This window comes from Electrona antarctica (genome assembly GCF_951216825.1).
Source record: "Electrona antarctica genome assembly, chromosome: 12".
In the NCBI taxonomy this organism is placed as follows: Eukaryota; Metazoa; Chordata; class Actinopteri; order Myctophiformes; family Myctophidae; genus Electrona; species Electrona antarctica.
The window spans coordinates 38,752,380-38,778,286 of NC_136793.1; the positions used below are offsets into that span (position 1 = coordinate 38,752,380).

General features: G+C 43.6%; 1 protein-coding gene across 1 annotated transcript in view; it reads right to left on the reverse strand.

The window, feature by feature from the left end:
- fbrsl1 (fibrosin-like 1) overlaps positions 1 to 25,907 on the reverse strand; it is a 301,776-nt gene that overhangs the window by 178,541 nt on the left and 97,328 nt on the right. The window contains exon 2 of the mRNA XM_079516969.1: positions 7,804 to 8,043. Within this exon, the coding sequence (XP_079373095.1) occupies positions 7,804 to 8,043 (240 nt within the window). The remainder of the gene's footprint in view (positions 1 to 7,803; positions 8,044 to 25,907) is intronic.

Here is a 25,907-nt window from a genome sequence, read left to right on the forward strand (position 1 = left end):
CTACGGACAGGGAGACAAATACATGGAGACAGATGGCATTGAGTGTGCAGAGTGTTAGTCATTTTAAGCACATCAACTGGAGAAGCTTTCACTATCACCAGGCAAACGGCACAATGCAATTTTGGCCTGAGAGTGAGGGCTATTGAAAATCAGTAGGGTTTAGCCTTGTTCAGTGCATTATGCAAACGTTTCATCTATCAATTAAATTTGGAGACGGTGTGCGCAATTGAAAAATGTGGCCTATGGACAGCACCAGAGTACAGGAAAGGCCATTGGGTCACCCATCATCTGGGATGCATGGAGCTGCACAAACAATCCATAATCCAGCCAGTAGTTTTCAAGATACTGTATCTTGGTTGGTAGTAATGTGTGACACTGGAAAATGTAGCCTTATGGTGGTGCGGAAAGGCCAGGGAGTTGTTGAAATCAGTAGGGGCCATCTTCTGGGGTTCAAGATAGCAAAACAGATTTCATGGCAATATACTGTATCCAGTAGTTTTGTATTTGTTTGGACCAAAGTGGTGACCAACCAATCATCCTTAGGGCAGGGATACATAACCAGTAAGACGCCCTGAGGGTGACAGCCTTGACCGCGCATCCGCCTGAGTGACAGCCGCATCCGCCTGGGTGACAGCAGACTGCTGGGCGAGCGCTGGCGCTTTGGCATGGGGGTCAGATCAACATATGGAATGTCAGAACAGGTCAGCTCCATACAGTATATGGAGATCTAAGGGTAGCAGCAGGGGCAGTGTCTTGAGTGTACAGGGTTTGATGAGGGCCCAGGTAGGGCCGGGCCTTAAGTTTCGGGCCTGTTGAGAACGGCCAGTTTTCGCCATCTACCAGGCGAGGCTGCATTAATAACTTTTGGGCGGGCCCGTCTCGAGTTTGAATGGACAGGTATCAGTCAAAAGGGAGACATCGAAGAGGAAGGACGGGTGGGGAAGGACCAACATGGCATGTCAGAACAGGTCAGCTCCATATGGAGATGGAGGCGTGATGTCAGGAGGCGTGACCATATATGGAGGCGTGATGTCATGAGGCGTGACCATATATGGAGGTGTGACGTGACACACGGAAATGCAGGTAAATTCATAGCAATAAAATAAGCCTGTAAGATTGAATTGCATAGAAAACTTTTAAAATAACTGCCTTTTTCACGGAAATACGTATTAATTGTTAGCCAGGTAGCAGTATTTCTTGACACAGCCACAGGGCACTACTTTTATTAAATTTACCAAGACCTCTTCAAACCAAACAAATCGATATTTTGCAACTTATTAAGGCTACGAGGCAAAAAATGTGTTCAAAGTCTTCTTGTGCTAGTTTTGCAAGTCTTTGAATAGGGGATGTTTTTATTTTTGAGTGGTGTAAACCACTCCTACAACTGGCTTTTGTGTGCAGAAAAAAATGAGCATGGTTGCTATGTTCAAAATAATTTCTGACGTAATTAAATCACACCCGGGTGAACTGGATGACCGTAGCAACCATGGTCATTTTCTCTGCACAGAAAAAGCCAGTTGTGAAATCACATCCGGGTGTGATTTCATTACGTCAGATCAGAGCTGATCAGGCTACATAATACCTTACCTTATTTCATTACGTTAGACATTACGTCAGACCACAGCTGATCATGCTATATAAAACCTTACACCACTCAGTTCACACGGGTGTGATTTTTGTATTACTCCTCCAGATTCTGTCCAAAAATCTCACAAATCGTTACACAGTATCTCTAAGTCGGATCTGTCCGATATTTCATATTCCATCCTAATTGGCTATAATTGGCTTTCACAGTTTGCAAGATTGCCCCGTTTTGAAGAAAAGCCTCAAATCATGAACGCAGCATGCAATTTACGTGAAATCTTTCACACATTTTCTTACTAGGCTGAGGAATATATCCCACCCTTTTCACATTGGCCTGTTATAGCACCACCAACAGGTTGATTTTTGCAAAACACATTTTTGGAACAAAATGCCTCAAATCCTCCAATTGCCATCAAAGGCGTATGAAGAAATGGCACCCTTTTCACATTGGCCTATTATAGCGCCACCAGGAGGCCACAACCTGACCTGCCCTGGTGGAGACCTGTGCCCAGAAGGGCACTTTTTCTAGTTTGTTGCTGTTGTTGTTAGTCATGGATTCCAGTTCCCACCTGATGTCGTGTGTGAGTTCTGATTGGTCCAGATCTTGCTGAATAACTGCTAGCTTGCATAATGTCTTGAGACTAGGACTTAAGTCAAGCATGTACAGGTCATCAGGTGTGTTTGGTCCTCCAAAGAGGATGATACGATCACCCACCATGCAACAGCGCATCATGTACATCTTAGACGGGCCTTTCCCTTTGGGCTCAACCTTCTTCCAGGAGAAGGTCTCTGGACTGAATTTCCACAGATCATTGAAGGCAAGGCTGTTTATGCCACCAAATATGTACAGCTCTCCATTGTAGGTAAAGGCTGAATGATCATAGCGGCTTTCTAGAACAAGCTGTGCAGAAGGTGTGCTCAGCCAGAGGTCGGTCTCTGTGTCAAACACTCTGATGTTGTAGTCCCAAATACACTCTGATGTTGTAGTCCCAAATACAAACATCTTTGTTCCAATGATGGTGGCAGAGTAACCAGGAGGTGCAGGAGGTGCAGTTCCTCTGGTGTTAATTGAAGTCCAGAACATTGTGCTGGTGTCCAACTTGTACATGTCATTAGTCCATCCAGTCAGCTGGGTGCGTCCTCCATGGATAAACATGACCTTCCTCAACACACAGGCTGAGTGGTTCCCCCTCGCAGCTGGAACGGTTCCAGAAACCTTGGGCCGGAACCATCCGTGGGTGTCCACATCAAATCCATAAAGAATGTTGCAGTGCTTCAACATATCATATTTATAACCTCCCCAGATATAGATATCTTCCATCAGAACAGCTGTGTGGGAGTGGCCATTGGACGGAACCTCAAGGATACATTCTGCTCTAAATGTTGTCACTGGCGTCAACTTCCTCCAGCGTAAAGGCACTGTGTTGAAGACGTGAACATCAATCTGATCATCTCTGTCCTTCCTGGACCCTCCAAATGAGTAGACTTTGTCTCCCACGGCAACAGCAGCTTGACCGGCGTTATGAGGCCCTCTGTTCAGATGCAGCGTCCAGCAGAACATTTCTCACAACAGATCCTCCAGGGTTTAAATTAGCTTCTTCCAGTCTCGTTGTGTAACAGAATGGTGTCCTATTGTGTGCTCTAACACTTATATTGGTTCAGTGGCACAAACGTCACGCAAGGTTTGACCAATCCACAAAGCTGATGGGTTGGGCTGGCCAATCAAGGAAGTTGATGCCTGTTGATGTCCCTAATATGGTCAATTGATCACCATAGCAACCCCAACCAGACAGACTCTACACATCAGACAGACAGGCTCTACACAGCAGAGCTTGAATTACTCTCTTTCTATCTGCAAAGTATATTGTTTAATAAAAATCCACTGTAGACATGCTATGAGCTACTTTGTGTCAAGTTCATTCCTTACAGGTGATTCTTTTTTATTTTTGAGTGGTGTAAACCACTCCTACAACTGGCTTTGTTGTGCAGAAAAAATGAGCATGGTTGCTATGTTCACCCTGTTATTACAGTACATTGAAATCACACCCGGGTGAACAGGGTGAACATAGCAACCATGCTCATTTTTTCTGCACAGAAAAAAAAACCCTGTTCACCCGGGTGTGATTTCATTACGTCAGACATGATTTCATTACGTCAGACAGGCTATATAAGACCTTACACCACTCAGTTCACACGGGTGTGATTTTTAATGAGCACACTGCCTCCTTACCTCCTTTCTTCAAGCTATACCAAGAGTACTTTGAAGAGCATACCAACAATGGGATGGTGACTCTTATAAGAGCTTACAGGGCCAGAATAAAGCACTTCCTGTCTTACTGTCCTGTACGTTTCCAATACCTCGCAATTTCATCTGAATTTCTATGTATTTACAAACATGTATAGATGACAATTAAGAGACCAACCAACTTATTTTACTTTTAACATTCCCTAGTATCATCATTATGATCATTCTGAAGGACAGAACCAATGTTGGAACTTTTCTTTTTAACTGAAACTACAGTACTATAGTGTTTAAATTGAGCAAACAGCACAATGTCATAATTATAAACTTTAAGGACTGAAAGGCTGACAGCTAAATTGTACCTATAAAATGAATTGAAAGGGAACTGGGTAGCGCACATGGACTGGTGGTTGCTGGGCCAAAGAGGCTGGCCTGGACCGGGCACCTATGATAATGTAGCCTGACAGCGTGTTGCAGGCTGGAGTCCCGATCCTGACGACCTTTGCTGTATGTCACTCTCCATCTCTCTCTCCCCCCATTTCCTGCCAGCCTACTGTCCTACCGCCCGGGCTCTCTACCCATTCTGCCAGCATACTGTCCTACCGCCCGGGCTCTCTACCCATTCTGCCAGCCTACTGTCCTACCGCCCGGGCTCTCTACCCATTCAGCCAGCCTACTGTCCTACCGCCCGGGCTCTCTACCCATTCAGCATACTGTCCTACCGCCCGGGCTCTCTACCCATTCAGCCTACTGTCCTACCGCCCGGGCTCTCTACCCATTCAGCCTACTGTCCTACCGCCCGGGCTCTCTACCCATTCAGCCAGCCTACTGTCCTACCGCCCGGGCTCTCTACCCATTCAGCCTACTGTCCTACCACCCGGGCTCTCTACCCATTCTGCCAGCCTACTGTCCTACCGCCCGGGCTCTCTACCCATTCTGTCAGCCTACTGTCCTACCGCCCGGGCTCTCTACCCATTCTGCCAGCCTATACTGTCCTACCGCCCGGGCTCTCTACCCATTCTGTCAGCCTACTGTCCTACCGCCCGGGCTCTCTACCCATTCTGCCAGCCTACTGTCCTACCGCCCAGGCTCTCTACCCATTCTGCCAGCCTACTGTCCTACCGCCCGGGCTCTCTACCCATTCAGCCAGCCTACTGTCCTACCGCCCGGGCTCTCTACCCATTCAGCATACTGTCCTACCGCCCGGGCTCTCTACCCATTCAGCCTACTGTCCTACCGCCCGGGCTCTCTACCCATTCAGCCTACTGTCCTACCGCCCGGGCTCTCTACCCATTCAGCCAGCCTACTGTCCTACCGCCCGGGCTCTCTACCCATTCAGCCTACTGTCCTACCACCCGGGCTCTCTACCCATTCTGCCAGCCTACTGTCCTACCGCCCGGGCTCTCTACCCATTCTGTCAGCCTACTGTCCTACCGCCCGGGCTCTCTACCCATTCTGCCAGCCTATACTGTCCTACCGCCCGGGCTCTCTACCCATTCTGTCAGCCTACTGTCCTACCGCCCGGGCTCTCTACCCATTCTGCCAGCCTACTGTCCTACCGCCCAGGCTCTCTACCCATTCTGCCAGCCTACTGTCCTACCGCCCGGGCTCTCTACCCATCCTGCCAGCCTACTGTCCTACCTTCCGGGCTCTCTACCCATTCTGCCAGCCTACTGTCCTACCGCCCGGGCTCTCTACCCATTCTGCCATGGCCACCCTTAAGTGTTTGTAACAGTGGTGCCAGATTTTGAAAGAGAAACAAGTGACCAGTTCTACGAAAACAAGCCCAAAAGAAGCGACTAGGCTCACACACATAGGGGTCCCCAACAATTAGTTAACTCATTTACTGCCATTTACACCCCCATCTGGTGTCTGAATTGTGTACTCCAGGACCGCCACACATTGATTTTCTACAGGGAACACCTTTATTTTGAAAGCTGGTTTACTCGGAAACAGAGAGTCAGGAAGTGAATAATCGCTATGAAATTTTCCCACCAAAGTGTAAGGAGCACCAATATGTTCAAATCAACAATATAACATGAAATGGTGAAAGTAGCTTTACAAATGCATGCAAATTGTACTTGAGTGTGAGGGTGCTTGAGTCTATGTGTGTGTCCTACACCAGTTGGCCTCAAACCTTTTCATGTCAAGGACCCCAAATTGACACTTAGCCCCGCAGACCACTCATTTGAAAAGATATGCCAGGGCTCTAGCAGTGGTTCTCATCATTTTAATTTCAAGGACGCCCAGTTTGACATGCATTAGGCTACTGACGCACATTTAATGCCATTTATATCTGGGAGCTCAATATATTATTATTTTTTATTTATTTATATTGTATTGTATTTATATTGTAAAATATGGAACCCATTTGTATACTCCCCGGATCCCACTTTGAGAACCACTGTCCTGTCTGTTCGTGTGTAAACACAACGGTATCCAAGTTCCCCGACGGGGAAGCATTGTAACCAGTGACAGACGTTGTTGTTAGCATCAGTCATTAGCATGCTCTGTAGCATCAAACAGCCCTCAAATACTTCTATATTTCTCAACCAAAGCGGTCGCGTTGCACAATGCACAAGCCCAAAGTCACTTGTAACAAATAAGCAGACTTGGCAACACTGTAGGGCACATCCTGCAGGTGGAATAAGCAGCACATAAATGCTTGCAAAGTAAATGATTTGCAAAAAAAAGACGTGAAGGCCAGCCTCGCTTTCAGCCATGCTGACTTCCTTAGGAAATCTTATCTCTGTTTTGGACAGCGAATCAGTAGAGCTCCAGGCAAACATATCCTCATTATTTACTTGGCTTCCTGACTAACTCACACACAAACACACTTCTCATCGATAGCACTGAGAGGATCTTGGCCTCGGGACAGGAGCAGTAAAAACATCCGCCCATTTAAAACTAACTGTTAATACTGTACGTGGATCTCTCTCTCTCTCACACACACACACACACACACACACACACACACACACACACACACACACACACACACACACACACACACACACACACACACACACACACACACACACACACACACACACACACACACACACACACAATAGAGTCCTGTTCTGTAGTGTGCTTCAGGCGGAGGATATTGGCAGCGGTCTGTAGAGAAGGAGTGAGATGACATATAACAGAGTAATATACGGGCTGTAGCCATGGTGAATGGAACCAGCAGCACAGCTGTTTGCGTTGTTTTGGTATGGTGGTGCAGTAATGGGACATTTAGGTGGAATAGGTTAGTCGACTCGTGGCAGAGGGTGCACTCGAAAATCTTCCGTGTTAATTTAACTCTCAGAATTTACAAATGCAACCACATCTGTAAGGATTTGACTTTGACTCCGTGTACTGCACAATAGCGTAGCAGCCATTCAACAGGCACCCCCAGATAATATTTGATATCTCACATTCTGCAGCTGAATGTTACTTTTGGTCCAATAGATAATTACATCACATATTCAGCTCATTGTACAGTGTTGCTATTCCGATTTTGAGCAATAATAAAACTCACCACTAATCGTGTTCCCGGGGAATAGTCGGGAACCAAAAAACGTAGCTGACACTATGGGTGAAATGCAAGAGCCTGGCACCGAACATTATAATTGTCAATCAATGGCTGACACTATTTAAAAATCAATAAAATAAAATAAAATCCACAGCGGATGTCAGTGAACTCTGCAACTAAAACATGGCCCTGACACCAGACCATAATAAAACCCTTCCACTGACCCCAGACAAAGCCACACGATTGCACTCGAGGTGCAAAACAAAACAGCCACAAATATAGCTTCCTGTCTATCTCCCAGGAGCCCTAAACAGCCAACTTTAGGACTTCCTTGATTGGCTGCGCCGCACCATGAAAGAGAAAATTGTGTTTTCCAGTTAGAAATGCATCGTTTTTGTCGTACCACACAGAATAAACTCGCCTTTAGAAACACAAAGCAGGCCTTTTGGCCACTGACCATTTTGTTTTTCTTGGAGTAGGTCTTCTTCAGCAGCCTCTCATTGATCTTCTCCTGGTCGCACTGGGCGTGGTTCAGGAACCTGTTCTCCAGGGTGTCCATGACAGCCGGCATCACGTTCTCCTCCTCTCCCACCTCTGGAAGCTGCTCCTCCTCCTCCTTCTCCCTCTGTCGCTTTGCCGCCTTCTTCTCCTTCCAGCGCTCCTTCTTCTCCTGCGTCTTCACCACTCCCATCTTCTTCTGCGTAGTGATAGAGAGAAAGGAGAGATGGGGCGGGGGGAAAGAGAAGAAGAGTGATCCGATTAGAATTAGTGCTGTGACAGTATGGAATATTCATTACCGCGGCGAGAACGCAACGTGCCCCGGCGGTTTGGAGGTTAACCACACCACAAGCCCATAGCATGAATATGGGATGGAAGAAAGTTCAATGATGAATGACAAAGACATTTCATATCACACACTATATTCACTACTGCAACTTTCACCAGCCAAAACAAAAAAAGAAATTGTTGTAATGATTATTGCGGTAATGCGGTTATATTGTCCCGGACCTAATTAGAAGGATTTATCTTATTCATTGAAGAACCGGCTAACATTCATTATAAGACATAAATTAGAGAAAGTGTGACATGCACATGTGTGGAGGGGTTGTTACACGAAACCATAAGTGTTCATAAATCCATTTGAAACTCAAAGTGTACAAATGGAACCAAATAGACCCTTATGATCCATCCCTCAGAATGTTTCTGTGTGCAGTTATACTGATGTTAGTAAACAGTGAAAGTAGTGCAACCCCTGCCCTGTCTGCTGTCGGCTTATACAGAGCAAAGCAAACACTTCCTAGTATCCAGTACCACGGAGACGCACAGTGAATCCTATCTCTCTCCCTCTCTCTCTTTCTCAAGTCCTCTTTAGTTCCAACAGCAGCAGAACAATGCCATACTGGAGCCCATAATCCCTTTACGACTGCAATATAATGAGCTTATGATGATGTGAACTGCCGCTTTAACACACGCTGGAGAAAATGCACTCACTATATACTTTTACACAGTATGACGGAGCAATTTCCCCCTTACACTAATCATTCCGTTCACGCTTCAGCGAGAAGTAGTGTGTAACTGCTGTTTATTTATTGGAATTCAAACATCATTTGTAACTGCCCTGGTACACTGCTTTATTGGGCAGGTTATTTTTCCGGCCCAGTACTGCTTAGTCAGGCAAAAGAAACCCTCGGCTTTGACACTGCACTTAGCCCATGGCTTAGTGCCTTCTTAGCCCTGGGCTAAGAGAGATTTTGGCCCATGGCTCAGGGATTATTCACACAACAATATGTTGAAGTGGGCTTGCACAGTTTAGCCCTGGGATTGCTCTGGAGCAGGTTTAACTTTTCAGGGTTAGCCAATCACTGGAAACATGGTTGCCTAAATGGCTAGTATGGAAGGGGGTTGAATTGATACTTCAATGTAAAATTGAAACAGAAATGTAATAAATGCATGGTAATGTGGGGAGTTCAAAGATGCACTTTGAACTCCAGATGTTCTACTTTTGATGCTGTATTAGAACCCCTATCTGTGGATTTATGCGTCTACAGGCTGTCTCTTTCACTCTAATTGTCTATATAGAAATTAACTTTTGTCCATTTGTCTCCAGCTGCCCATTGTTTTGCTCTTCTGTTGAGTTTGTGACATGCTGTTGGCAAACAAAGTCAACAGAGATCACAGCGAGTCTGGTGTGTGACACCGCAGCTCAGAGCCGTGCAGAGGGCACGGCCCACGGCTGTTAGTTCTCCATTCAAACATCTGTTCACTGCCAGCCAGCGCTGGGCCCACAGCACACTGCCATCTGAATAATCAACTAATTGGCTCTATTGTAGGGGGGGTAGCGTATGACTAACAATAATACTGATACACTTGTCTGACAAACTGTGTTTACCTTGGTGGGAAATAAATAATGTGTTCCACTCAAGAGTGTGGTTTTGCCTCGTCACTGCATCATGACCAAAGCATTCCAGGTAGGGCTGGGCGATATGACAAAATCTCATATCACGATATAGCATATTTTTTACGATACCGATTTTTTTAAATCTAAAAAATAGATTTTTGTTCAGGCAGTACTGTACTGTACTGTACTGTACTGTACTGTACTGTACTGTACTGTACTGTACTGTACTGTACTGTACTGTACTGTACTGTACTGCACTGTACAAGCTCTCCTCCCTGGCCTCTGTCTGTGTGTTAGGCTGCACAACAGTGACACTTGGTGGTGACAATAATTATGCTATTTCTGTGCTCGGATACAGAGACACAGGGACACACACAAGTCACACATAGCTGTCTATAGTGGTTGCACCACTCAAAAAACAGGAAAAGAACAATATCAAACTTATGCCAATTACAATATGTAAAATCACAATATCCAGTCTAAATATATGAATAAAATACTGATGCCCTGCCCATGCACAGACAGGCCTAAAGCAAGTACAAAATAAAAAAATATATAATAATAATTATTATTATTATTATTATGAAAATTAAAAAGAAAAAATAAAGAAATAAGACTTTCCCATTCAGACACAGAAGTACAGGCCTGTGTCTGCATTAAATTGTCTTAAGGAAAAAATAAATACCTCATGTCACTCACTGCCACACAGTTGTTTACTTGTTTCAGTTCTAGTTCTGTTGTAGTTGTAGTGTAGTTTGTTAAAAACGTTGGGAAGCTTAACAATGTGTAATTGACTACAGGCGATAGAGTGAGAGACAATGCGACCGCGTCGTCAACTCTCCATAATGCCCAGCTGTGCGTATGGGACAGTGGATGTTTTTCTTTTCCTTTTTTTTTTGATGATCACAACTTAAGTTAGCGTCTTGTGTTGTTGTTGGAAGCTGTTGCTGAATTAAGGACTTTTCAAATGGAATAATTTATTTGGAACAATAAAACAAGACAGGTAAGAGGAAAGACGTAGAAGAAGTTTGCACCCGACGGACAAGCTCAATTGTTCAACTGTGTAAAACATGCGTGGCTCACGCAGTTTATCAATTTGACCCAACATGAAACCTGCATTTATAACAGTGAATGGCCGGTTACTTTAGTGTTACTCTGCTCTGAATCTCGTCCGCCATCATCTCCCTTCATGTTTGTTATTAAATAACAGCACAGCGTGGCTGGGCGCTGTGACGTAAAATACTGCCGTAACGCTTGTTTTGCGACACAACGATATAAACGATAGAGAACATTTTTCACAATAGACATTTTCTATCGTCTATACGATATATATCGTCATATCGCCCAGCCCTAATTCCAGGCTAACCTTGCCCCAGAATGTGCCACTCATGTAATCATTTACATGATATATCAATATCTACCAGTGAAAAATATTGATATAATCTTTCAATTTCACAATAACCATGTACATAAAAAAATAATTACACTTATTTTTAATTCACAATGGCCCCCAACACTCTGGAAATGTACTGACAATATATTTAGTTATATATTTTACAGTAAAATGACAATTTGTTTTTGCATTCCAAAATATAATTGGGCGCTAGGACCATGCGTTTCTTTGAGCGGTAGACAAACGCTGTAATGACAGCCGTGCTACTAGAGGCGTAGCCAAAAAGACTATTAAAATGAATATTACATTGGTATTTTCATCACAGATCTAACCATGCCATTTTGTCTGATTTAAAGTAGCTATAAGCAATAATATGTCAACATTTTTTATTTATTTTTGGTATTCAGACAGCCAGCAATGAGTAAAACGCTCCTAAAAGAATGTCTCTGTGACACATCTAGAGGCCACAATCTGCATTCAAAAATGTTCCGAGAAGCTTTGTCATTGGTTTGGAAAAAAAACAAAGCTTCTAGGAAAATCTTTGAATGCAGATTGCGGCCCCTAGATGTGTCACAGAGACTATTTTTTTGGGGAGCATTCTACCCATTGCTGGCTGTCTAAATACCAAAACATTTTTAATGTTGACATATTATTGCTTATAGCAGCTTTTATCCAAAGCAAAACAGCACACAACTAGAAAAAGTGCCCTGCTGTGCACAGGTCTCCACCAGGAGGATAGGAGTGTGTGTGATGTTTGGCAAAATGTTTAGGAGTGATATAAACATGTTTGTTTTTTGCAACAATTTTCTTCATTGTGTTGAGGAAATGCAGAGTCAGATCACTCATTGCATCTCTGAGGATAGAATTCTGGATGAGCAGGACATGTGCAGCATTTTGTACAAAACGGGCCACTCCTGAAGACTTTGGAAGGCAATCTTAGCCAATCAGTGTAGAATCTGAGAAATCAAACAGACTCGTCTTGATCACATGACTACAGAGATCATGTATACCGATTTGCATGAGATTTGGATGAAATCTGTGCGACTAATATAAACAATGTGTTTTGCAGAAATCGGCCTCATGGTGGCGCTATAACCGGCAGATGTGGAGGGATGCAGGGAAAATGTTTTTCCATGCCTCTAGGGAGTGCGCATACAAAGTTGTACACAGAACGATGCAGTTATAGGTAAAAACCGGAATTGCCCTGTTATAGCGCCACCATGAGGCTGGTTTGGAAAATAAATTGTGTCATGTCGTCCTCAGCCTAGTGGAAATGTGCGTGTATAATTTCACGGAAATTGCACAGTGTTTGTGATTTGTGGCATTTTGTTCGAAACGGACCAATCATGTGAGCTTTGGAAGCGAATCTTAGCCAATCAGGAAGGAAGATGGGAAATGGTGCAGATCCGTGTTGATCACATGACTATGGAGATAGTGTATACCGAATTGTGTGATGTATGGATAAAATGTGTACGAGTAATCTACAGAAATGTGTTTTGCCTAAATCGGCCTCATGGTGGCGCTATAACAGGCCGTTGAGGAATATTTGGGGCAGAGGTTCGTTGTTGGCATCCAGGGAGTGTGTGTGCAAAGTTTGGCATGGATCGGGCCAACGGTGCCGGAGATTAGCTGGTAACAGACGGACGGAAGGAAGGAAGGACGGACGGACGCACACACACACACACACACACACACACACGGACGGAGTGCAAAACATACTCTCTCCCCATGCCTTCGGCCTGGTGGAGACAACCAGCAGGTTAATGTCCTTCTAACCTGACAGTAAAAAGTCAAGTAGTATCTTTACTTTTGTTGTTTTCTGTATCCAGCCAATGGCAACTGGGATTTATTTATATTTGATGAAAGGTTAGAAGTCTTTCAGGATTATAGTAGTTTCTCAAGAGAGACACATTGGCTCCTGCAATTTCCAAATGCTTTGCCTACCTGTCTGAAATTCATAAGCTCTGAAAATGTAAAGACAGTTAGCCAGTCATTTTCCCACCTCCATATCCCCTGTGCTGCCATTTAAAGCACTTCTACTCGAAAACGAATTAGTCAAAGCCTAGCCCTAGCTATAAGTTATTTTAAAAATAGATGTGTGTGATACTGTGTCATATGGTTTGTCAATTTTCTTCCAGTCAGAACTTTTGACAGCTTCCCCTTCTCAAATTTGTATGGGTTGAATTTCAGACCTAGCTGTTTCCGCTACCACCGCACTCTTCTTCTGGTACATACCAACAATAATAACAATCGAAGAACAAGCAGTACATTATTCTTTTATTCCTCCATATGCCTTAATGACAAACGTTTTGGCTATCCAGCGTTCATCAGTGTGTGGATTTCAAAGTGTTTGCTTCCATTTAACCCATTCCGTGCTTTTCTCAAGATATCTCGTGGAAAGTTATTAATTCCATTTCAGCCATCCACGAGAAACACGAGATTTGATTAAAAACACGTGCACGGGGTTATTCGTGGTATTTATGCTCAGAATGGCATATAATGCCATGTTTATAGCCTATTCAAACATTAATCCGAGCCACGCTGATCATGCTGCTGCTCTGGGGGCGATGGTCCGTCCGTTCCCTATGTCTACACTACAGATCCGGACTACATCACTTCCGGCTCGGGTGGAAGTGACCCTTCTTCTCTGCTTATTTTGCGGATTTCTCTGGCACTAGCGCCAGGATCTCACCTAGAGGGCTGGGCAGTAATGTGTTAATATACCTTAGAGTTGTTGTGTGAAAATAATAAAAAGTCACCCCATTCTGTGTTGCCTAGAACTGTAGGTCTGAAAAAAATCAGTAACATTATGAAGTACATCTCAGTGACATCACAAAGATGTCCCCTTTAAGCTTGTTGACTGACTGTCTCTGGAGTATTCCAAGATTGTGGAAGAGATCGTCTGGCTTTAGAGACTAGTGGCCAGCACTAGTGGCACTCTCTGCCCAGTGATACATGGACATTTTCACAAGGGGCCTGATAGTGCTAGAAGGGGTACTTGTCATGCTATTAATTACCTCACTGAGCCACCATTGAAGCACAGGGCGACGAACAAAGCAACCACAAACCTGACAACAAAATCAATCAAAAGTACAGCCAGCTAGCCGCCCCCTCACTTCTGCCTTTACATTTCAGGCATTTAGCAGACACTCGTCTGTGATAACTAACTCCAACACAAATGAGTAGGGATTCAGTGTCATGCTCAAGGGCATTGAGACAGGATGCTGGATATAGCAATTACAGGGAATTGAACCTGGCACCTTTATGGATGGGATATGTCCACTCTTCCCTGCTTCACCCTAAAGGCGATCAGAACCTTCATATGAATATTCATATCAATTTGGAGACTGGCAGTTGATGGAGTAATTTAATTAACATGCAGCAAGACTCCTCGTAGTTCATTATTATTAAACAAATCCAGTGTAAGCAGTGAGATCAATTAAAAAATACTGACTGCCTGAAGTATGGAATCATTATTAGAAGAGAACTCTGAAATGCACACATAATAGTGACTATTAGTGAGCCTTCTTCAGCCATGATATACATCTGCAAAGAAGTATAAATATTTGCACAGTGAATGTACACTAAACCCAGTGATCTCTGTAAAAAATATAGAAATTGCTATATTTGCAAAGGGGAGGATATTGGGGTCATATTGGATGTTATTAAGACATGAGTCTAATAACTGTGTGGCCTCCTTGTCCAATCTGTAATATTGATAGTAACTTACAGTTTGTGAATAAAGCCACACAAAATACAATGCAGTGTTCACTATACAGGCTGGCTGTATAAAATGTGTAGCTGAACGGTAAACAACTGAAAGTATTAAAAAAGGGAATACATTAGGTGACAGGGTCCTTTGTGTGGGCTGTGTGTACAAGTGGCTAGCTTGAACCTGCAATGGATAATTAAAGGACCAAGCAGTCCTGAAAGACTTTATTGTTTTTGTATTTTTTTTTCTTCTGCCAAAAATAGCAGTTCTGGCTGAACCGTGCAGTCGGTTTTCGCGAAATTTGGAGATATGGTAGAGGGCCATGCCAAACGGTGAAGATGCAAAGCCCACAACCATTGGCCAAAGGGTGGCGCTATATTGAAAATGTAAACTTTGACCACGCATAGCTCATGAACCGTTTGACTGTCGGCAATGAAACCTCGACACACATATGCGTCTCCTCATGCCGAACAAGTGTCGTGCTCTTACTTTTGACCTCTGACCTCTAGATCACCCGCCATTTTGAATTATATGACAATCAATTAAAATGCATCTCCTCCCAGGATCTTTGATCAAAATGCACGGAAACTACACGTGAACCTTGGACCTATACGGACATGGGAAAGTATAGTAAGTTTTTTTAAGTGAAAAAAATGAAGGTTTTATGAGCCAATGAAAATTTCCGTTTTGTGAAATGTTGTCTTTACTTTGTTCTGTTGTAGTGCCTGTGGCTTTGCTGACCTCTGCTGGTCTAAAGTGCCTCACCTGTCAATCACCTGAGAGATCTGGCTGCCACACCCTGTGTCAGCTGTTCTTGATTAGTTGCAGGCTATATAAGAGGAGCTGTGGCCAGCAGCTCATTGTCTCTATTAAGAAGGTCATTGGGAGGTGTAAAAAAAAAAAAAATGTGATGAGGTGTATCACTGGGACTAAGTGGGGAGCTGATAGGCTGTCAGTTAAAACTTTATATGTTGGGTTGATTCGATCAGTGTTAGATTATGGATGCATTGCTTATGGGTCAGCAGCCAAAACACACTTAGGAAAGCTTAATGTAGTTCAAGCACTACCACTTCGAATATGCTGTGGGGCTGTCAGGACATCTCCCACATGTGCGTTGCAGGTGGAGACAAGGGAAATGCCATTAGAGATTAGGAGAAGACACCTTATGGCAAATTATTGGACACACATTAAGGGGCACGAGAATATTCACCCAGTGAAGGGAGTTCAGCAGCCATGCTGGGAATATGGAAGGGCCCAGAATAGTAGCTTTGGGTGGGTGGCGAATGAGCTAGCTCAAGCAATGGGTGTGAATGTAGACAAGTACAGTCCAACAGTAGTGATCCCTGAAGTAGCACCATGGGTGTATGCAACACCAAAAGTGGATTTTTATATATTAGAAGCTAAAAGGAGGGAAAGGGGTGAAGTGGATTTGGTTGGTGTGTTTAACAATTATGTGGAAAGAGAGTATAATGATCATATACAGATCTACACAGATGGATCAGTAGATTCAGAGACGGGTAGAACAGGGACAGCCTTTGTAGTTCCTAGGTTAAACTGAGCAATATATAGACGGGCACCAGATAAACTAGGGGTATACACAGTAGAAATGTATGCAATACTAATGGCTTTACAGTGGGTGGAGGAGGCAAGACCAGAAAAGGTGGTGGTGTGCTCAGACTCGAGCTCGGTACTAAAAAGCTTGATGTCATTCAGATCAAAGTGCAGAGAAGACTTAATGTATCGACTATCGAGTGCTTCACGTGCACTATAGCCTGATCCAAAAGGGAGTGGAAATGCAATTCATGTGGGTACCAGCACATGTGGGGATTGAGGGAAATGAAACTGTGGATGTGTTAGCCAAGGAAGCACTGCTAAGTGAGGAAATAGAGGTGGAGATTTATATAAGTAAAGCAGAGGCTAAATCAGTGATATGGAAGAAGGTGATGGAAGAATGGCAGCAAAGATGGGATGGAGATGGAAAAGGAAGGCATTATTACAATATCCAAAGTAAAGTGGGTGGAAGTAGAAAGAACAGTAATGGATGTAGAAGAGAGGAAGTAATAATAACACGGCTAAAGTTGGGACACAGTGCGTTAAATAAAACATTGAAGGTGATGGGCAAACATCCTACAGGCCTATGTGAACACTGCCAGGAGGAGGAGTCGGTGGAGCATGCCATTATGGACTGTAGACAGTATCAGAGAGAAAGAGAGAGTATGGTGGAAGAGCTGAGGGGGGTGGGAGTGGAAGAAATCACTTTTAACTAGAAAAAGTGCCCTTCTGGGCACAGGTCTCCACCAGGAGGATAGGACTGTGTGAGATGTTTGGCAAAATGTTTAGGATTAATATAAACATGTTTTTGAAGCATTGTTCCAAAAATGTGTTTTGCAAAAATCAACCTGTTGGTGGCGCTATAACAGGCCAATGTGAAAAGGGTGGGATATATTCCTCAGCCTAGTAAGAAAATGTGTGAAAGATTTCACGTAAATTGAATGCTGCGTTCATGATTTGAGGCTTTTGTTCAAAACGGGGCAATCTTGCAAACTGTGAAAGCCAATTATAGCCAATTAGGATGGAATATGAAATATCGGACAGATCCGACTTGAGCACATGACCATAGAGATACTGTGTAACGATTTGTGAGATTTTTGGACAGAATCTGGAGGAGTAATATCAAAAAATGTGTTTTACAAAAGTCGGCCTCCTGGTGGCGCTATAAAAGGCAGATGCGGAAAATGCAGGTCAAAGGTTTGTCCTTGGCCTCTAGGGAGTGTGCATGCAACGTATCACGCAGATCGGTGCAGTTTTAGGTAAACAATGTGAAAAGCTGCCTCATGGTGGCGCTATAACAGGCCGTTCTGGAAAATGTGGGGCAGAGGTTCATCGTTGGCATCCAGGGAGTGTGTGTGCAAAGTTTGGCATTGATCGGGCCAACGGTGCCGGAGATTAGCTGATAACGGACGGACGGAAGGACGGCCGGACGGAAGGAAGGACACACACACACACACACGGACGGAGTGCAAAACATACTCTCTCCCCATGCCTTCGGCCTGGTGGAGACAATAAGTTAATTGGTGCAGCAGAGGATAACACGGGGAGAGGCACGGTGATCAGATTTATTAAAGAAACTGGTTTATGGGATAGACTGTAAGTAAGAAAGGTGAGAGTAACAGAAGGGGGCGGTAATGCAACTATTTGGATGCCAACCGCCATAAAACCCCACGAAGAAGAAGAAGAAGAAGCTCATTGTCTCCCAAACACCCAAACTGAACAGTTGTGTTCCCCTTTTGTTGCTGTTATGAGTTAAGTTTCAGATGGGCTGGTCGTAAGTATTCTTTTGGGTGTCCAACTGTCCATCAGTCCCTGTTTTGCAATGCAGGATTTTAAATAAATGTGTAATATCTTTGTAAACTTTTGATCTGACTTTGGGTCCTTTTATGTTAGCCCTTGGTTGAGCCAAGTTTAAAGGACTGTAACAATGCTAGAAACTGATTTGTTTAGTGGGAAACATGTATAAAGAACTTGATCCGGATCAAATCAGGTTCTTTACTCATGAGTTGATAGATTATTTGATGTTGTACAACAGTGATTTTGAAACAAAGACTGATTTGTTTTTCATGAATGTTCAAAGCTGTTTATTTTCTCTGAAGTTTAATAATAATTTTTAATCCCTGTTTCAGACTCATTTCATTGGTTTTCATTCATTGAGCTCCTCATCCGAATCTGGTATATTTTCTGGTTTATACGCAGTCAATTCATAAATCTTTATACCCACCTTATCATTAGTTATCCTTGCGCAACTTGCTACAAAAACACTGAATGATTTTGCTTGTTAGCTCGCTAGGTAGAGCTCTTGCCTTTGCAACACAAGGTCATGGGTTCAAATCTGGGCACCGCCAACTCTGTGTATGAGTCTTCAAGAACCCTTACCTGCCCCCCACTATAAAAAAACGACCCTGTCACAATTCCATGGTCTTTTTCTCAAGTTTAGTCTTCCATGTTTCTTGTGCATATTATTCTTATTGCTTATTGCCTTCCTGCTTGGTCCTGCCTTATCGCTGCTTGCAGTGATTTGTTTCTAGTTAGTATTGAATCTGATTCCCTGCTCCTCACACCAAACACCCTACATAAATGCAACCCAGCTAGGAACGAGATCACATTCACAAAGGATTAGGCCCCTAAACGGAGGCAAAGTCAAATGAACAGGAAAAACACACCAGAACTATTAGCCAAAAGAGAAAGGAAGGGGATTTGGTTCATTTAATCCTTGTGCTAGCCAATTATGTGACATTGATCACTGTGAAATGTGCGCTTTCTCTTGCTCACAGAATGATTAGGCTTCTTGGCACACAATTGTGCTCCTTTTCCCTTTCCCAGCCAATAGCCCTCTGATTATATGCTTTCATTGCTTTGCGAGAGAGAGGGAGAGAGCAGGGTAAATGGAAGCATATGTTCTAAGTTAATTAAAGGTGTGTTTGATATTGCTGACAGGAGCATTAGATGTGGAGGGCTCCTCAAGTGTTAGCTCTGCATCACCAATGCAACACTATAAACTCTAGCTTGCACCGCCCGACTAAATCAATGCAAATTTAATTCATACGTGTCTATGATTTACATACCAGACAAGCGCTTGTTAATGTCCACAAAAACCATCACCAATTGAGTGTAAATTCATGCGGCCGAATGCATAATAGAGCTAAACATTTCTGAAGTGCTGTTGCAAATCTCTCCCTTGGATGATATTGCAGTGTTTCTCTTGTGGGCTGGCAGGCAGCCCTGGCAGCACCACTGATGGATGTCTGTCAGAGTAAGGAGGCAGACAAGACAGAGTATTTAATGACGAAGAGTGTAGGCCTGACAACACACACTTGTAGAGGGAGAGATTAAGTGCAGCTATGAACAGACAGGTGTTAGGAGCCGGCAGTGGTGGTGGTGTATGTGTAAGTGCGTGCATGCACGCCCGCTCACCTCAAAATCCACCTGTTGTTGGCGCCATAACAGGCCAATGTGAAAAGGGTGGGATATATTCCTCAGCCTAGTAGGAAAGTCTGTGAAAGATGTCACGTAAATTGCACACTGCGTTCATGATTTGAGGCTTTTTGTTCAAAACGGGCCAATCCTGCAAACTTTGAAAGCCAATGTTAGCCAATTAGGATGGAATATGAAATATCGGACAGATCCGGCTTGAACACATGACTATAGAGATACTGTGTAACGATTTGCGGGCAGAGGTTCATTGATGGCATCCAGGGAGTGTGTGTGCAAAATTTGCATCGACCGGGTTAACGGTGCCGGAGATTAGCTGTACACGGACGGACAGACGGACGAACGGACGGACGGAGACACACACACACACACACACACACACACGGACGGACGGACGGACGGAGTGCAAAACATACTCTCTCCCCATGCCTTCGGCCTGGTGGAGACAATGAATCAAGTCAGACTTGGAGTTCTGAATAACATTCCTAAGAGGCTGTCATTATTTTGGAAAACAATTTATGGCTCATTCATTGTATGTTGTATTATGATATACTGTGGTTTGTTACCTTGTAAACCAGATGTTCCCATTTGGAGACAATACAATTTAAAACTGGAAGACCACAGTTTAAAGGGGAGGATGCATCAACAGCCAAATGCACCACTGATAGACCAAAGAATGTCTGAATCATTCCATCCTTTCTTGTTGTCTCCAGAGGGATGAATGGTTTTCAGACAACAGATAGATCATCAAAAAGGCATATGGATGTCAGTTGGAGAATCATTTCCCATCTCACCACTGTCCTTCCTGTTCAAAAACAAACTAGTTTTAATGTAGCTTATAAAATGTTTTACCTTTACTTTCTACCATTTTCTCCACTTTTCACCATTTTCTCCACTTTTCTTCTCTTCGTGTTTCTCTCTTACTTGACAACTAAGAAGACAGGAGATTACATATCTCTGCTGTCGGGAAGAAACCACCTAACTCCAAAATGTTCATTTCAGAAAATGAAAAATATAAAATTTTCAGCAAATTGAGAAAACCTTATATTTTTAAAACAAAGCAATACTGCCTCATCAAAGTTGGTGTTGTGACTTTATATATTGTCAATTACTTGCATGAGAGGGGGAGAGGTGGTGGAGTTAGTTGCTTTAGCAGACAGTTTGAGGGTCCAATGGAGTTAAGAGGTTTTGTCCAAAGCGTTTTTTACTACTTTCTATTTAAATATTTTCGAAACAACACACAGATGCAAAGGGTGTTCAATAGCACTGATTCATGCAAAAAAAAAAAAAAAACTCAAAAATAGAGTTAGGAGGTTTCCTCCCAACAGCAACGAGGTCCTACGTGCTATCACACTGACCTTTGTACTCAAGTAGTACTTTAGTATTGGTTTATTGTATACGTCGTCAAGATAAGTGCTTCTGTTTCAGCTTAAAGTAATAATGTACAATTTTCTCTCTTATCCACATACTTAGAGCCTCTCCTGATGTCTTTATTGGCCATTAGGGTCATTAGCAGAAGAAAAGGAAAGATGAAGCCATTTCAGACTGCTGGCAATTTGATAATCTTTGCAAAGTGTCGCCATGCAGGCACCTCAGGGAATCATTAAAACAGGATTCAGGATTTGCCAACGTCCCAAAAAGACTTCCATACAGACACAAGCTACACACTTCTTGAACAGCATTTAAATTACCTCAAAAGCCGAAGTTATGACAAAACACAGATTAAAATTCATTTTTTAATCAAGAGATGGTCTTTTTTTCTTCCATTCAAACGTCAAGTCAGGAAGGAGTACAGGTGGGTGAACAGACAGAGCTTTTATTGTTCAAGGTTTATAAGAGTAAAACTTATTTTTGTTTGGCTTCCTTCAGACAATGCAGCAGTGTAGATAATAACAAAATAATTATAAAATCAAGAGTGCAAGAAAGTGCAAATAAAGCAAATAAAATGAGCATTACACCATTGTTGGACACTATTGTACATTTACTGCCTTCCACTGCGTTTCTGATCACATTAATTTGTATGGATGCCTCTGTGTTTCTCTACTGGTCTCACAATGGGACCTGTATTTTTACAGTGACCACAATATTATGTACTCTTGTGGGTCACATAGGTTCAAATAAGGGCTTTTTCCACCTGTTTAACACAGTTCATATTTGATACCCTGTGCAGCATTCTTTTCAGAGTTTTGAGGGGAATAATATAGTCATGTTCACCACCAGTTGTGTGTGTGTGTGTGTGTGTGTGTGTGTGTGTGTGTGTGTGTGTGTGTGTGTGTGTGTGTGTGTGTGTGTGTGTGTGTGTGTGTGTGTGTGTGTGTGTGTGTGTGTGTGTGTGTGTGTGTGTGTGTGTGTGTGTGTGTGTTTCTGTTTTCACCACCACAGTGTGTGCGGTTCTGGTACTACTGACTGTTTGAAGGCTACCCTTTGGCCTGTGGGCTGTTTGGTTCATGTAGAAGGTTCCCCTGCAAAGCTCTTTGTGTCTGATAAATAATTGCTGTCTATGAGAAGAGAAGAGAGAGCTGGGGAAATGTGATAGTGAGCACTAAACACCCCCATCTCTCTCTCTCTCCCTCTTTTTTCTAGCCTCTTAATCTTTATCTCTCTCCTTTTTATCTCCGACTTTCTCCTTTTTATTATCTCCCTCCTCCATCTTGCTCTGTCTTCCCACCCTGTCTCTATCTCATCATCCGTTCAAACACCGTCACTTGGGTTATGAATACATCATCAAGAACAACCCCCTCCCTCCTCCCCTTCCTCCACAGCAAACCCCCCGCTGCGAGGGCTTCAACATTTGCTGACATTCCTGTGTGCAGAATGCATAACTCTTCCTCTGGGAGTTGAAACATGCTTCCTGCAGTAGATCTTGATGCTTCACTACAACCAAACCCTGTGAAGCCATGTGTACATTCTGACGGTGCTGTGTGTGCATAACTGTGTGTGTGTGTGTGTGTGTGTGTGTGTGTGTGTGTGTGTGTGTAGGATTTTATGCAACCTGCACAGTAGATGCACATGCACACAGACACAGATATAATCAGACACTTACAAACGCAGATGAATATAACTCACGCACACACACACGCACGCGCGCACACACACACACACACACACACACACACACACACACACACACACACACACACACACACACACACACACACACACACACACACACACACACACACACACACACACACACACACACACACACACACACACACACACACACACACACACACACACACACACACACACGTACTGTACACACACTTTCCCTCTCTCTCTGCTCCCCATGCAATCTGGAACAGCAACAAAGCTCCCCCATACTGTTGCCAAGGTAACGCGGCCGGGTCAGACCAGTCGAGCGGTCTCTTCCTCCCATCCGAGCTCTTACTCTCTCCGCTTGTCTCTATCCTCCATCGTTTTGTTACCTCACCCTTCTCTCATGCCTCTCGCAGTCATGTTTATCTCTTGTCGTATTGTTTGCCACCTCTCTTTGTGAGTGAGGCGTACAGTATCTGTCCAGACTGAGTGGGGAAGGTAAAGTGGTTTTCCATTTCAGGCTGGTCCAATTAAAACCTTGTGAAAATGACTTAAATCCTATTAATACTGAACCCAAAGATGAAGGAAGGCAGCTGGGAAATGAAAGGAGAGTTGACATCAGGTATCTTTTTGTTAATGTGATCCTCCCTCTTTCTCTCTCTCTCTTTCTTCCTGTCTTCTACCGTTCCTTCTTCCTGTTTCATCTTGTATTTTCCTTTGTCCTCTTCCTCTACAGTCTCATCTCGGTCTTCGCTCTGTGAGTATGTATGTGTGCGTGTGTAACGCCCGGGATTCGAACCCAGGTCTCCCGCATGGAAAGCCAACCACTAGGCTAAAGGGAATTCCCTCTGTCTCTGGGGAGATATTAGACTTTTACTCTGCTACAATTGTGTGCCAGTGTGTGCATCTTTAGTGGACACACCAGGCCTAATTTCTGCCATAGCATGGGCATGTGTACATATATTCCTGTACTGTATGTGCATGTGTGTCAATCCAGGGACGTAGGAGATGGGGGGTCACAGGGGTCAAGTACCCCATGGGCTGATATGGGCCGCCCTTATGGGCCCATGAACGGGAAAAAGTTAAAAGTATGTTAAAAGCCTCAAACGAGGCAGCCCCAGTCCTCTGAGTGTCAAAAAAGGACCCTGCGGCCTCCCCAGTCCTCCACAGTGGAGCCGGCTTGCTGAAGTTGCTCTGCAACCGGCTTAAACTCTATGAGAACGGCCGGCCCCCCACACCTTCCCCACCCACCCCACCCTCGCTGTGTGTTCTGTTTGTTGTGGTGTCAAAAAGAGAGAGGAGAGCTCAGAGCAATAATGCCGGCGAAAATACAATGCTAGGGTTTCTACTAGTAGTGCACACATTATGGTCGGACTATTATTTCTCCCTGTAAATAAAAACGTCTGGGTTTCCGAGGCTATGGTCGGACCGAATCAGGTAAGATCTTTAAAGAAAGTATAATGTTGTACTGTGTAAGTGTGTAGTAGGATGTGGCACCCACAGCTATCTATTTTCCAGTATGTTCTTTCTTATCAAGCCATGGATGGGCTTATTGCTGACGTTGTTGTTGTCACCCATACTTTGAACCCAGAGACTCTTCTCAGTTACAGTAGCAGACAGTGTTCCCACTAATTAAATGATAAAAAAAACGACTCTAGAACCGCGAAAAATCATGCATGGGACCCCACGCACGCGGGCTGCTGGAGAATCGTCCCCTGTAGGTTGTAAGCCAGAGATACAGTTGGAGGCCATCGATATTGTCCCTTTCTTTTTGCTGAGGTTTGCGTGATCTGCGCAAAAGGACAGTTAACCCATTTTGGGCGGGAACCCCTTTTGGTGTTTTAAACATTATAATTTAGCTATTGAAAAATAGCAGATCTACAAGCTCATAGCGCGCCACCGAGTGGCGCGCTACGAGCTTTGTAGGTCTGCTATTTTTGAAAAATCGTGAAAATATTTATTTCAGAAAACTGGAGGATTTAGAAGGATTTTTTAAAATGTTGAGGTCAGGCCTAAATGGGTCAAATATTAATGGACAATATCGGTGGCACCCAACTGTATAATGAAAATGGGAGCCTGGGCGTGTTAAAGTTGTATGACCGTGTTGCACAATATTAGCGAAAATAGCCGATAAGTGAGTTTGTACATCTACCATATAATTTTCGCTACATGCCCAAAATAGTGATGCCAGATATAAAGTGGTTAAGTCTGTCTGTGACATTTATACATATTTAACCAGAAACATAAATAGAGCTTGTGACTAAATATAGCCAACTACATTTCCTGAAAAGTAACAGTTTTGGACATACAAGGTTTCTGCCTGTCAGCGACGACATAAATGAGTCTCTGTATTCATTAAACACCTGTACTGTTCGTCCGTGTCTCCGTGCACATAGTCACATACATGCCTCTGTGCCTGTGTGGGCACGTGCGTGTGAGTGTCAGTCTTTATTTAGCAATCTTGTGTGAGGACTGGCTGGGCTCCTGGCGTGACACCATCTGGCTGGCTGACTGCTTTAGGCAGAGATATGAGGGGAATGTAGTGACAATGTGCTGGTGTACACCAACAATAAACCCGGGCCTTAAATCTAGCTAATGACTCTGACAAGGGCTCAGGAAACTAAACAACATGGGGCAGACACTAGAGCCTGACTAATATATCGGTCTGCCAGATATATTGGCCTGGCCAATACATTGGCCGTTATTTGACTTTGGACGAAATTGGTATTCGACAATGACGCAGCCGTTGTGTCCTGATTTTTAACAACTTTCAACCTGTGTGTGTACAAGCGAACATTTTCAGGACTTTTTAAAATCCTTCAAAAACCTTTCAAACAAAGCAGATCTACAAGCTTGTAACTCGTCAAAACATTGCGACACATTGTGAGCTTGTAGAGTGGCTATTTTTGAAAATGTTTGAAAAGGCATAAGTGGTTAAAGAAAATAAAGTTCAGTTTATGTGCATTTTCCTTGTTTGATTTTTAAGTGTACTTAAAGTTAAATGTTTGTTTCATATATATTTTTACATGCTTG